Source organism: Staurois parvus, unplaced genomic scaffold (genome assembly GCF_062004578.1).
Source record: "Staurois parvus isolate SC_StPar_1 unplaced genomic scaffold, SC_StPar_1.0 ptg000186l, whole genome shotgun sequence".
NCBI lineage: Eukaryota > Metazoa > Chordata > Amphibia > Anura > Ranidae > Staurois > Staurois parvus.
Window position 1 is genome coordinate 2,214,699 of NW_028317982.1, and position 15,506 is coordinate 2,230,204.

Consider the following 15,506-nt stretch of genomic DNA (forward strand, 5'->3'; position numbering starts at 1 on the left):
TAGATTAATGAGTGGAGTAGAGGTGGACTTTATAAAGGCACAGTAACAGGTCTTTGAGAGCCAGAATTCTTACTGTTTCTTAGGTGTTCAAATACTTATGTCCAGCAGTGCAAGACAAATAAATTCTTTAAAAATCATACAATGTGATTTCCTGAATTTTTTTTTAAATTCTGTCTCTCAGAGTGGGAATGCACCTACAATGTGAATTTCAAACCCCTCCATGATTTCTAAGTGGGAGAACTTGCAAAATCGTAGGGTGTTCAAATACTTCTGTTCCTCACTGTGTATGTATATATACATATATATAAAAAAGGAACACTTTTTAATCAGAGTATAGCATCAAGTCAGTTACACTCCCGAGATATTGATCTGGTCAGTTACATAGCAGAGGGGGTTATTAATCAGTTTCAGCTTCTTTGGTGTTAATGAAATTAACAGCACGTGCACTAGATGGACAACAATGAGTCGACCCCCAAAACAGGAATGGTTTTTACAGGTGGAGGCCACTGACATTTTTTCCCTACACCTCTTTTCTGACTGTTTTTCACTAGTTTTGCATTTTACTATGGTTAGTGTCACTACTGGTAGCATGAGGCGATACCTGGACCCTGCACAGGCAGTCCAACTCCTCCAGGATGGCACATCAATACGTGCCATTGCCAGAAGGTTTGCTGTGTCTTCCATTAGTCACAGGAGCATGGTGGAGATTCCAGGAGACAGGCAGTTACTCTAGGAGAGCTGGACAGGGCCGTAGAAGGTACTTAACACATCAGCAGGACCGATATCTGCTCCTTTGTGCATGGAGGAACAGGATGAGCACTGCCAGAGCCCTACAAAATTACCTCCAGCAGGCCACTGGTGTGAATGTCTCTGACCAGACAATCAGAAACAGACTTCATGAGGGTGGCCTGAGGGCCCGATGTCCTCTAGTGGGCCCTGTGCTCACTGCCCAGCACCATAGAGCTCGATTTGGCATTTGCCATTGAACACCAGAATTGGCAGGTCCGCCACAGGCGCCCTGTGCTTTTCTCGGATAAGAGTAAGTTCACCCTGAGCCAGGGGCGGACTGACAACTCATGGGTCCCTATGTCCTAGCCCAAACTCAAGAAATCCTATGAAAAAGGTACCAGGGGCATCTCATGGGGCCCCCTACTGACCCCGGGCCCTCGGGCAGTGCCCGAGTTCCCAAATGGTTAGTTCGCCCCTGCCCTGAGCACGGGACACACATGAAAGGGTTTGGAGAAGCCATGGAAAACGTTATGCTGCCTGTAACATCTTTCAGCATGACCCTTTTGGTGGTGGGTCAGTGATGGTCTGGGGAGGCGTATCTATGGAGGGCCACACAGACCTCTACAGGCTAGACAATAGCACCCTGACTACCATTAGGTTGGGATACAATCCTTGTACTCCTTGTCAGACCCTACGCTGGTGCAGTTTGTCCTGGGTTCCTCCTGGTGCACAACAATGCCCGGCCTCATGTGGCGAGAGTTTAACAAGTGGGCTTCCAGATTCTGATAAGCCCCCTGCCTGCAGACCCCCAAAACCACCAGCCAGGGTTGTGGGGAAGAGGCCCTTGTCCCCACCAACATTGGGGGGAGCCCCCCTTCCCTTAAGCACACCCAATGTTGAAGGCGTGTGGCCTGGTATGGTTTAGGAGGGGGGTGCTTGCTCGTCCCCCCCCCTTTTCCTGACCTGCCAGATAAGGGTCTGGTATGGATTTTGTGGGGGGACCCCGAGGCCATTCTTCTTTTAAATTTTGGCGTGGGAGTTCCCCTTAAAATCCATACCAGACCCGAAGGGCTTGGTATAAATGGAAGGGTGATCCCCACGCTGGTTTTTAAATTATTTTTTTAATTGCCAGCAATTCTTTCTTTTACATTCAGCTGTCAGTGGGGAACCCCGCTGACATCCGAAACATTAACACATGGTTGTCACTACTAAAATACCGCATAACTTGATAAAATAATTCACGTGCTATTTTAGTAGCATTTACTTTTTTCTGAACTCCGGAATAGATTAATTGGTTTTCAATGCGTTCCTGTGGGAAACGGCGTTTCGGTTTACGAATTTTCCACTATACGAAAAGTCCCGCAGAACTAATTACATTCGTAAACCAAGGTATGCCTGTATGTGTATATATGTATATGTGTGTGTGTATATATATATATATATATATATATATATATTTGCAACACAATTCAATACAGTAGGAATCTGGGTCCTGCTTATTAAAGCTTTCAATCTAAAAATATATATAAATATCTTGGCTCTGTCCCTCTGTCTGTTTTCTGGAGGTGATGATATCATCCTGCCCAGGGGCGGACTGACAACTCATGGGGCCCCCGGGCAATAGGGGATCATGGGGCCCCTGTGTCCTTGCCCAAACTCAAAAAAGCCTATGAAAAAGGTACCAGGGGCATCTCATGGGGCCCCCTACTGACCCCGGGCCCTCGGGCAGTGCCCGAGTTTCCAAATAGTCAGTCTGCCCCTGATCCTGCCTTGACACTGAGTATTCTCACAGGATTTTAAGTGTCTACCTTTTTCAGGAGGCACTGGAGCCTCCAGGAAGTTGGATGTTAGCTGGGTCATGGTATTTTTTTTTTTTTATCTTTTGTTTTGGGGGCGGGGGGGGGGGGGGATTTTGTTTAAACATTTTGTTTTTATTGGGGAGGGGGAGATGACTGGGTGGGAATGATAGTTTGGGGGATATTTTCTAAAACTCCTGCACTCAGAATCTGGTGCAGCTGTGCATGGCAGCCAATCAGCTTCTAACTTCAGCTTGTTCTATTGGCTATAAAACCTGGACGTTGATTGGTTTCTATGCAGAGTTGCACTAGGTTTTGCGCACTCCAGTTTTAGTAAATAACCCCGCGTGTTGTAGTTCTTTCCAGGAAGTATTTTTCTTGCTTTTCCTTTATATTCTTTTGAGGGGAGATTGAGTTTAGCCCTTTTCAGTCCTCAGATCGTGTCACCAAAGCCATCTAGCTTTGGACCTGGGTAGATTAATTTGTGTGCATGCTGTTATTTTTAATTTTATGTAAAAACTGAAGGATTCATTAAAAAATGTTCCTTACCTTGTTAATTGGATACAGGGAATACTGCGTCTTTTGTACTTCCTAACATTGTACAGCAGAGGGTGCTGCCACAGCATAAAAAGAAACATTCTGGTGCCTCTAAGTACAAGATAATGTCCTTTTTGTTTTGTTTTTTGTAGACGGACTTATGCTTTATGGGAAATTTTAATGTAAATATTTAATTTCTTTCTCCCTGTTGTGACGTGGAGTCCAGAAATGTCCTATTTACTAAAACATTACCACTACACAGCCCAGTGATCAAACCATTGGACACCTTGCATACCACAGTATAGAGTCTCTGCTTATAAAAATTGTGAACTAGAATGAGAGAACTCCATTTGGAATTACATTATTCACTGCCAAATATAAGCTATGAATATTTTTGTCTGTGTTTCTGAAGCAAAAGGAGTTGATCGTATACAACTAATTTGATTTTGGCGTCCCTGCTTCAACTTTAAAGGCTTATTTCACCTTTCAGACCATGTTTTATTATTATATTAATATTTAGGATGGAAGCTGAAACATGATCACATTCACCAACTCCATTGCCTCAAATGCTTTACACCAAGAATACATGACACAAAATACAAAAAAAGAATATAAACAAAGCTGATAACCATTTTTGTTGTATTTGTATTTAAGTTGTAATTTTATCTTATGTTAAACTTGACCATGAATAATGATCATGATCTTGCATGATGTGGTAAAGAGCTATAAAAATAAATGCCCAAAATTAGTAAAAAATGTAAAAACAAAGTTTTTCTTGCCTTTTTTTTCTTGTTTTTTTTTTTTTTTTCATTTTGTATGGTGTTTATTGTCAAAGACAAAAGAATGTTGACTTTTTGTGACTTTTTAAACCTAACTTTATTAATGTCACAAGAGGGCAGAAAAGCCCATCTGGTGCTTGTACGTCAAAGACACCATTGCACATTTTACTGAGTGATTTTGTTCTAGTCTGCAATAACATTGATTAAAAACAACTATTAGGGCACAGAGCAAATAGAAAAAGACCGCCAAAGGACTATACAACCATAAAGAGAACAAAATTGTTGCCCGACAGAGTATTAAAGGACAGCTGCACCTTTTTTGCGCTCCACAGCAATTTCCTTAATACAGTTGTGCTCAAAAGTTTGCATACCCTGGCAGAAAGCGTGAAATTTTGGCACCGATATTGAAAAGATGACTGACCATGCCAAAACACTCTTATTTAGGATAGTGGTCATATGAAGCTATATATTATCACATAGTTGTATGGCTCCATTTTAAATCATAATGATATCAGAAATCACCCAAATGGCCATGATCAAAAGCTTTCATACCTTATAATAATTGGCCTTGGAACAGACACACAAGGTGACACACAGGTTAAAAGGGCGATTAAAGGTTAATTTGCCACATCTGTGGCTTTTTATATGCTAATATGTTTATTGAAAGGCATAACGTAATAAATATGACATTTGAACATAGGTCATATTACAAGTAGTTGTCATCAAGAAAAAACAAGGTTACTAGAAGAGTGGCAAAGACAGTGTACTGTAAACCATTGCTTGATGAACCAAGAAGAACATAAGAATATTCCCAGACAAATGGGTGTATACAAATTGAAGAGAGCAGTTCTCTTTAGAAACAAATTACATGAACGCAGTCTGCAAAGAACCAGAAACAGAACAAACCCAATCAGGAGAGGTAAAATCAATAGCATAATAAACATGTAGTATCAATGACACAATGGGGAAGTATGGGGGAAGGCAGGGTAGGGAAGGGTGATAGGTAGGAGGTGTGGGGAGAAAGCAAGTAAAAGAACCCCATTGTTCTTGTGCCTGAGAATATGATCAGGGTCAGAAGTTATTCTAAAATATTGGACAATAGCCAGTAGAAAAAGAAGAAAGTCAGGAAAGATGAAAAGAGGGTCAACCCAGGACCCATTAAGGGACCAATATGTATTGGATCCATGGATCCCATGTTTATTAAATTTCTGGGTAGTGTTAAAGATACAGGTGAGTTTGTCATTGACCATAATCCTGTTAAGTGTAGTCTTAGCATAGTCAAGGGGGACCATTGACTGCTTCCAATACTTGGCAATAGTAATTCTTGCCGCCAAAAACATATATACGATTAATTTCGTTGACCTCCGGGGAACTCAGGAATTTTTTGGAAAAGGGCGGTTTCAGGGGATCTGTGGATATTTACTCCTGTCACTGAGTAGATCAGATTAAATATCCGAATCCAAAACCTGGTCACTACAGGGCATTGCCACCAGATGTGGCACATGGTTCCCACCTGGCCACCACGCCGCAAACAGGTGGGCAATACCGACTGGTGCATTTTCGCAACCCATGTAGGGACTAAGTACCATCTTAATATTATTTTAGAATTAGCTTCTATTAGTGTTGTATTAATAGACACTTTGGATAAAGCATAAGCAATATGTTGCCACTCAGATAAGTCAAAAGTAAGATTCAGGTCTCGTTCCCATTGAGTCATATAGGGAAGCTTGGAAGTCGGATCAGTTAGGGAAGTATATGGCACAGTTATCCGTCCCTTCAAAAGGCCTCGGGATTGGCAAGAAAGTTCAAAAGTCGTAATAAATTAAGTTTAGATCACAGGAAAGATATAATTTGAATATATCTAAAGATTTCACTAGGGGACATCTGTAACTTACCTTTAAAATGTTGTAGGGAATATATTTGATCCCCATTAAGATAATTTCCTATCCTGAGTAGCCCTTTATGTAGGTACCAATCCAGGTGGATAGAAATTATGTAGGTACCAATCCAGGTGGAAACTCTGGGTTTCAAAAGAGAGGAGCTAATGTATGTGGAGACAGTAGGGACTAACGGATGGTGTACTCTATCCCAGACAGCTAATGAATGTGATAAAGAAGGACATAGTATAGGAGAGCGTAGGCGGCTAGGAAGTATCATTAAGGAACCAATGGCAAAGGGACGGCAGGAAAGGGTTTCGACGGAAACCCAAAGGGGTGTAGGCTCTGTAGTAGTACAAGCTAGTTGTGCACTTTGTGCGGCTTGAAAGTAGGCTTGTAGGTTTGGAAGGCCAATCCCACCTCATGGGTTTGAAGCATATAATGTTAGTTTGTTCACCTGGGGCCCTCTGTTACCACAAATGAAGCGAAAGAGTTCACCCTGTAGACATCGTAGATCACCTCTCGGGACTGCTATTGGTCAGGTCCTAAAGTAGTAAAGAAGCCTGGGTAAAAGTCATTTTAACAGAGTTAAATTGGCCAAACCAGGATAAGGAATAATAATCCAACCAACAGCTAAGGTCGTCTCGTAGCTTCTTAAAAAGCGTAGGATAATTGGCTTGGTACAGAGTCTCAGTAGACAGTGTCAATCGAATTCCCAGGTATGGGAGAGAGCTTTGAGCCAATTGAAAATGATAGGTATCCTGGAGGGTCTGCACAGTGGGCAGGAGCAATGAAACATTAAGAACAGTTGTTTTTTGACAGTTCAGTGAGAGCCCAGAAATTTGGGAGAATTGGCACACAAGGGATAGCAGATTAGGTAAAATGACTTCAGGGTCAGTAATGTACATCAGAACATAAACAGCAAATAGGGCACATTTATATTCTTGTCCACAAATGATACCTTAAATTTTAGGAAGCGACCAAATCGCTTTGCAATAAAGAAAGAAAGGTGGAACCAAACCCAAAGACCTTCAAGGTAGTAAATAAATGTTCCCATGTTAAGCTAGCAAAGGCCTTATGGAAGTCCAATGCAAGAAGTGAAAGTTCCCTAGAAAGGGGAGCATCCCACTTAGCACGCACAGCTGAGATCAGTGCAATAGACTGACGAATCTGATCTACCATTTGGCATCCAGAGCCTGACTGGTCTTTGTGAATATACTGTTCCAGAAAAGTATAAAGGCACTGGGCTAGAAGTTTAGTAAGAATTTTTTGGTCACAATTAATTAGCGAGATTGGGAGATAATTAAGCATGTCAGTAGAGTCCTTGTTAGCTTTAGGGGTAACACTAATATACAGTTGCAAGAAAAAGTATGTGAACCCCTTGGGATTACGTAGAGTTTTCCATGAATTGGGCATAAAATGTGCTCTGAACGTCATCTAAGTCACAACAATAGAAGAACACAGTCTGCTGAACATAATACTACACAAACATTAGATGTTGCCATGGTTTAATTGCACGTAACATGTAAACATTCACAGTGCAGGGAGGAAAAAGTATGTGATGCCCTAGCTTAATGACTTCTCCCAGAGCTAATTGGAGCCAGGAGTGAGCCAACCTTGACTCCAATCAGTGTGATGATATTGGATGTGTTGCTGACAACTGTCCTGCCCTTAAAAAACACACACCTGTTTTGGGTTTACTGGTTTCAAGAAGCACTGTCTGATGTGAACCATGCCTCGCAGAAAAGAGCTCTCAGAAGACCTACCATCAAGAATTGTTGACTTGCATGAAGCTGGAAAGGGTTACAAAAGTTTCTCCAAAAGCCTTGATGTTCATGTGTCCATGGTAAGACAGACTGTCTACAAATGGAGAAAGTTTAGCACTGTTGCTACTCTCCCTAGGCGTGGTCGTCCTGTAAAAATGACTGCAAGAGCACAGCGCAGAATGCTGCTTGAGGTAAAGAAGAATCCCAGAGTGTCAGCTAAAGACCTACAGAAATCTCTGGCAAATGCTAACATTTTTGCTGACACATCTACAATAAGGAAAACATTAAACAAGAATGGAGTACATGGGAGAACACCACGGAGGAAGCCATTGCTGTCCAAAAAGAATATTGCAGCATGTTTGAAGTTTGCAAAAGAGCACCTGGATGTTCCACAGCACTACTGGCAAAATATACTGTGGACAGATGAAACCAAGATTGAGTTGTTTGGGAAGAACACACAACACTATGTGTGGAGAAAAAAAGGCACAGCACACCAACATCAAAACCTCATCCCTACTGTGAAACATGGCGGAGGGAGCATCATGGTTTGGGGCTGCTTTGCTGCCTCAGGGCCTGGATGGATTGTTGTCATTGATGGGAAAATGAATTCCAGAGTTTATCAAGACATTTTGCAGGAAAACGTACGACCATCTGTCCGCCAACTGAAGCTCCGCAGAGGATGGGTGTTGCAACAGGACAATGACCCAAAGCATACAAGTCATTCAACAAAACAATGGCTGCAACAGCACAGAATACGCCTTCTGGAGTGGCCCAGTCAGAGTCCTGACCTCAACACAATTGAAATGCTGTGGCATGACCTTAAGAGAGCGATTCACACCAGACATCCCAAGAATATTGCTACACTGAAACAGTTTTGTGAAGAGGAGTGGTTCAAAATGACTCCAGATCGTTGTGCAGGTCTGATCTGCAACTACAGGAAAGTTTGGTTGAGGTTATTGCTGCCAAAAGAGGGTCAACCAGTTATTAAGTCCAAAGGTTCACATACTTTTTCCTCCCTGCACTGTGAATGTTTACATGTTATGTGCAATTAAACCATGGCAACATCTAATGTTTGTGTAGTATTATGTTCAGCAGACTGTGTTCTTCTATTGTTGTGACTTAGATGATGTTCAGAGCACATTTTATGACCAATTCATGCAAAACTCCACGTAATCCCAAGGGGTTCACATACTTTTTCTTGCAACTGTATGCCTTATTTTTTTTCCAAAGGAACCAATCCACTGCCTCTCAGGGAATTAATATAAAGAGCCATATGTGGAACAAGGTGTGAATTTTTTTGTGATAATAATTAGGGAGACCATCCAGGCTAGGTGATTTGTGTAAAGATGGAGTTTTAATGCTCCAATGGATCTCCTCACAGGTAAAAGATTGTTCCATATGCTCTTTATGGGCTTCCCTAATAGACGGGAGGGGTAAAGCTCTTAAAAAAAATTGTGTGATGAAGGAGAACTGTCATCCTGTGGCTTTTTAAATTGCAGTTAATGTCTGTGTATAAATAGTCAATTAGTTTGTTAGCTCTCACATGAATGCACTGAGCAGGCTAGATACTGAGCCATAGGGAGCAAAAAAGAACTGTCAAAACACCAGCGTAGCAAGGTAATGTAACTTTATAAACCTCAAAAAGGGTATAAAAAATTTCCAAAACCTTAAATATGCCAGTTCATACTGTTCAATTACATATTAACCACTTGCCCTCCTGAGGATTTACCCCCCTTCATGATCAGGCCATTTTTTGCATTGCAGCGCTGCATTACTTTAACTGACAATTGCGCGGTCATGCAACGCTGCACCCAAATGAAATTGACGTCCTTTTTTTTTTCCCCCAAGAATTGAGCTTTCTTTAAGTGGTATTTGATCGCCTGTGTATTTTTTTTTTTTTGCACTATAAGAAAAAAAAAGACCAACAATTTTGAGAAAACAATATTTTGGACTTTTTGCTATTAAACATGTCCAGTAAAAAAAATGTATTCTGCTATATGTCTTTGCTAAAAAAAAAAAATGTATTATTATTATACAGGATTTATATAGCGCCAACAGTTTGCTCAGCACTTTACAATGTAACGGGAGACAATACAGCAACAATACAGTTCAATACAAGAGGGTTAGGAGGGCCTGATCCTTGAAGCTTACAATCTAGGGGACATGTCTTTTCTAAAAGAAGAAATCCCAATACTTGTATATTATTTGGTTTACGTGAAAGATATAGCATTTACAAATGGTGGTATATATACACTGGCATTTTTTTTTTCTGCTAGTAATGGCAGAGATCAACAACTTTTAGCGGGACTGCAGCGGATATTCTTACACTGGGGGGGAGCTAACTTGGTGTCACTGACATCTCCAGTGACACCAATACAGTGATCAGTGCTAAAAAAAAAACACTGACACTGTACTAATGGCACTGGGCAGGAATGGGTTAATGTGAGGGGCGATCAAAGGGTTAACTGTGTGCTGTGGGTGTTTTACTAGGGGGCGGGAGGGGGGGTGTTCTTCACTGTAAGCACACTGATCAGGATGGCTGTACTGTGCGCAGCCATCCCGAGCAGTGTGCTCGAGCTGACAGGGAGGAAGATTGTTTGTAAAAAAAACTATCTTCCTCCCTATCGGAGATGCTTGGTAGTCACCAGGCGCCAGCGGGTAATTACCTGGCGGGAGCCGGTGTTTGACATCCGCGGGCACGAATGGCAGCACGGGCGGGTGCGCCCCCTATCCGGAGATGCAAAATGACGTGTATATATACGTGATTTTGCGCACAGGTGCTGCCCTGTAGCAGTATATCTGCTATAGGGCGGTCCTTAAGCAATTAAGAAGTGGAAAATTCAGGTATCTCTTGTTACCATGCCAAGGTCAGGTAGACCAAGGAAGATTGCAGCCACAACTGCCAGAAGAATTGTTCGGGTAACCTCACAAGAAATACAGGCTTCTCTGGAAAAAGACGATGTGGGTGTTTCAAGGAGCACAATACAAGGATACTTGAACAAAAATTAGCTGCACGGTCGAGTTTCCAGAAAGAAGCTTTTACTGTGCCTTTGCCACATAAAAGCCTGGCTACAATATACCTGACAACACCTTGACATTCCTCATAGCTTCTGGAATCTGGAGTGACAAGACCAAAATAGAGGCTTTATGGTCACAAGTATAAGCGCTATGTTTGGAGAAGGGTCAACAATTCCTATAGAATACCATCCCCACTATGATGAAGCATGGAGGTGGCTCACTAATGTTTTGGGGTGTGTGAGCTCTAAAGGCATGGGGAATTTTGTGAAAATTGATGGCAAGATGAATGCCGCATGTTATCAGAAAATGCTTGCAGACAATTTGCATTCTTCTGCATGAAAGCTGCACATGGGGAAAGCGAATGCAGAAGCGCTGGAGGGGGGAGCCACAAGAGTCGGCAATAGGGCAAATACATCCAACCCTCCTGCTCGTTAGGTGCCTGGGCCCCCCTTTTGAACTGATGGGGCACCTGGCCCAATACAGGAGAGCAAGCTGTACTACCTTATCAGCATCCCTGTACCCCAGAGTGTACAATATTCTGCTTTTAGATCCATGATTTATTCTATGGGCCCATGTACACTGGCTCATGTTGGTCTGCAGCCTAAAGTTGCATAAACCAAAAAAATGGAGTAACCTGTGTTTGAGGACCTGCATATAAAGCGTAATTTTCACATGTAATGCTTGCGTTAATGGTTAAATATGTACAGCGCAAGTGTACTTTATTTGTTGCCAGTTCTCAGGGCTGGCATATAAGCATCAAAAATGTGCATTTAGTGGCACCTACCATGCTGATTACACACTATTGCCCTGAATGGCCCTTGCATCTTTGCAGGCAAGGACACTAGGCAGCAGGGCCCAAGGCATAATGTGTAATCAGCAGCGATGGCAGTAGAGCTGACTACAAAGAACAGAGGTATACCGCTCAGGCAAACAATCCAGATCAATCCAAGACAGGTGCAGGCTCTGGCTCGCCACCACACACGATGCAATAGGAAGAAGGGTCAGCCGCACACTGGAGGATTGATGAGTATAGTGAATATTTATTGGTCCATAGGACACACAAAACACCAGGACATGTATACAGGACTTAACAGGTTTCACACGATCTCGTGCTTAATCATAACTCACTGTAATGATTAAGCACGAGATCGTGTGAAACGTGTTAACAAGTCCTGTGTACATGTCCTGGTGTTTCATGTGTCCTATGGACCAATAAATATTCACTATACTCATCAATCCTCCGGTGTGCGGGTAACCCTTCTCCCTTTTGCAATAGAGCTGACTACACATGGTTGATATTTACATATTGGCCCTGAATAGCAGCCGCCACTAAGGTACATTTGTGCTGTATGTTAGCAAAAACATTACATGCGCACTGTGTACACACAAGATTTTACATAGGATCTTGCTGGGAACAAGATCCTACACAAAATCACATGCCTTGTGTGCATGAAGTCAAATCCAGCCTACCCATTACTGAAAATTGTTTTTGTGTGGAATGACCCTTTAAGGCTAAAGGTTTCCACCTAAAGTGTTTTCAGTCATCTTTTCTGTCCTCCATCTTCCATCTCTCTTCTCTCATGCTGCCATAAACTGCTCCTATATCACATTTAATTTTACAGCTGACTGATGTGCCTGCTACGGAATGAGTGCAAACTGTAAATAGATCTTTTTTCCTATCTACAAGTAAATGGCATTTTTTGGATCAAGGTTCTGTATCGGTGAATCTTCTAAAGCGGCATTTCTTTTTTTCACTGTCTGATCTCTTTGACTTTATGTGGGTAACCCGACGTAGAATCAGCAGGTTACATTCAGATGTGTGCACTCACTGAGAAGCAGAAGGCCTTGTTATGGAGATGTCTTGTATAGATCACTGTGGAGCTTTCACTCATTTATAGATAGAGAATATCCAGCTGTACTTCTAATCCCGGGCTACCAGAATGCATTTTCCATTTCCAATTTCAGAAATGTATTTGATGAAGCATCGTAACCTCAGGATCATGGTGCTGGTCTGTCATCAGGCTGCAAATGCCATGTGCCTGCTTCAAGACCTGCTTTTTTTCATCACTCTAGTAATATAGTAAATAAAAAGACTATGTTGCCTAAAGCTGAGCTGTAGCCATCTAAACAATGACTGTAATTTAGCTGAAGTAGCCCATCCCCCCCCAAGTCATCCTGATGTTAAAGTTAAACTTTGAAATCAAGACACAAAAACATTCATGTAAATATATTCCTCAATATCCACAACTGTAAGAAATTCACTTTGTGTGCACTAAACGCCTTTACAAAGCCAGTTATTACATCTCTGTACTGTACTGTGGCCCATCAGGCTCCACCCACTACAGGCTTCCTGCAGAAAACTACAGGAGGGGGCAAAGACCAGACCAGCCACACTGCACAAGGAGAGAGAGCAGCAGTGACAGGTCTGAACTACAGGAAGGTCCTGTAAATGATTAACAATGAATTACTGCACAGATCTGGAAGAAGTACACAGAGATTCAAGTAAGGATACACCAGGGGCGGACTGACAACTCATGGGGCCCCGGGGCAATAGGGGATCATGGGGCCCCTGTGTCCTTGCCCAAACTCAAAAAAGCCTATGAAAAAGGTACCAGGGGCATCTCATGGGGCCCCCTACTGACCCCGGGCCCTCGGGCAGTGCCCGAGTTTCCAAATGGTCAGTCCGCCCCTGGGATACACATGCCTCTTGTATTTAGACAATAATTAGTAATCCCTGAGTTCAGCTTTAATTCCGTGTATTTTTGCAGGTTCAGTGTCTGTTTAATAGTTGGCTTCTGTCCAGGTATCTGGCTGCTAAGTGGTAAAAAAAAAAAGGCACTGATCTACTGTAGGGGAGGGAATCAGAAAAATTCATGCTCAGTGCATGTACAAGGTGCAGATAAGTACTGCTGCTATTTTGTATGGCCAGAACCAATGACTTGCCTATAATGACGCCAACAGAGACTTGCTCCTCCCCAGCATGCTGAGCAGGTCTGTTTTACGTTAGGCAGACTTTGCCATTGGGTAGAATGATGTACTGCACGGGGCAAATACTGATGCACCATTTTTTTTTCTTTCTCCTGGACCACATTATTATCTTCCTGGAATGCATATTAGTTGCTATGATAATGCAAAAAAAAGAGAGAAATATTCATTAGTACATATTGGTGATTTCTTGAACTTTTTTTATATTCTTACCTAATGCTTTAAGGATCTTTGTATGATTTTGTCTTTTTTTTTAGTCATGTAACCTCGAAGTATTCCCGTATGACTGACACAGAGCGTGATCAGATTGATCAGGATGCGCAGACTTTTATGAGAACGTGTTCTGATGCTATCCAGCAACTTAGAACAGAAGGTGAGTGCAAATGTGTGGCTAAAGTGCCTCCTTTCCATGTTAAGCTCTCTCTTACCGACTGTATTTTATTTTCTTTTTTGTGATTAGAGCAGCTTTAAGGGAGACTGATTTTCCTCCTTTTTTCTGTTACTGCATTTGTTCAATTATTTGACTACAAATTGCTTTGCAACTGTATAGTAGTTCCATTATTGAACCTCAGCAGGTTCAGCAGGGACCGGCAGGGATTCGAACCATGCATGGGCAGGCTGAATGTACTCAAGTTGATCGATCAACTTGGGTACAAACAGCTTGTCAGATTTTACATGTGCTTACTGCTGGTGGCTTTTATAGCCTCTAGCAGTATTCACTGTGTTCTACCAGCAGGGATGGCTCCATGGAAAGGATTCCACCATCAACACTGACTGTGTTGTGTCCACCCGTGATTGCAAGAAAGAAAATCACTATCTATGGCCAGCTTTAGGTCTGGTACACGCATTGAGGTTTTTTTTTTTTTTTTTTTTCAACCCAGGTGGCTTGTTAGGACAGCTATCTCTCCCGCTGTGCCTTTGTGTCCTGACAGGGGGACTCCCCCACCACCAGAACACACTAATCAGTGCTCACAACCTGGTGAAAGCATAGGTACAGTGCACATGTGCGCAATTACAATTAACGAAGTTACCTAATGAGGGAGCACACAAAGCTCTACTGCTGGTAGATACTGAGGGTTACATGGATATCCCATAACTCCATCCTCCTGCATCTACCTTAGAAATATGTGTTGAGTACCACATGTCTGAGATGTGCAGAATGAACCTTATTGTATCTTCAAATTCTAGCAGTAGGCAATGCTATGGGTGAGCTGTAGCATTTCACCTGTTTGGCTTCTTTTACATGTGCAGCCAGGGTGTGGTAAAACCAGCCGGTTGAGCTGCAGCTTTTTCTGCCCCCCCCCCAATTATCTGCCTAAAGGAGGGAATTCATCTGCACATAGCATGTGTACAATGCTGTGCTTCCCTGCGGCTGCAAAAATGAAACTGTATCTCACATTTGACGAGCATTACAATGCAACTCTATCTCTTAGAATGTAAGCTCCAAGGAGCAGGGCCCTCCTATCCCTCTTGTATTGTTGCTGTATTGTCTCCCGTTATATTGTAAAGCGCTGAGCAAACTGTTGGCGCTATATAAATCCTGTATAATAATAATATAATAATGGGGCCATGCTGCAACCATGGGCAATGCACAGGATTGTGACACAATGCTGCGGCATTTACAGCAGGCCATCGCCCCCTCACTTCCTGTCAAACACCTCTTCAAAGTGGCCCTCCGTGGATATCTTTTCATGTGAAAAAGCCCTTAGCCGCAATAAAACACTAAAATCTTCGTCACACATTATTACTGGCCTAATACTGGTGTTTGTTTACAAGAGATGCTATAGTTTCAGGCTTTGCTTGTAATAATCAGGGATTGTGTGACGTGTTTAATCTTGACGTCTATTTTGTGTGTTGCTTGTAGATCTGTGCAGTAATCCAGCAGGAAACGTCTGTACTTTTCATCTGTCCAGGAGCATCCTGCAATAAAGACTGGTCACTGTTGTACTCTCCTGCAAGGAGACTAGTCTTGTCGCCAACCCCCCCACCTCCCGTAGTCTGTAGCCTGCTGAACCCCTC

At 42.4% G+C, this 15,506-nt stretch overlaps 1 protein-coding gene across 1 annotated transcript in view; it reads left to right on the plus strand.

Annotated features, from left to right (window-relative positions):
- Nucleotides 1-15,506, plus strand: part of STX18 (syntaxin 18) — a 264,025-nt gene that overhangs the window by 131,578 nt on the left and 116,941 nt on the right. The window contains exon 3 of the mRNA XM_089677399.1: nt 13,745-13,860. Coding sequence (XP_089533525.1) covers nt 13,745-13,860 — 116 coding nt within the window. The remainder of the gene's footprint in view (nt 1-13,744; nt 13,861-15,506) is intronic.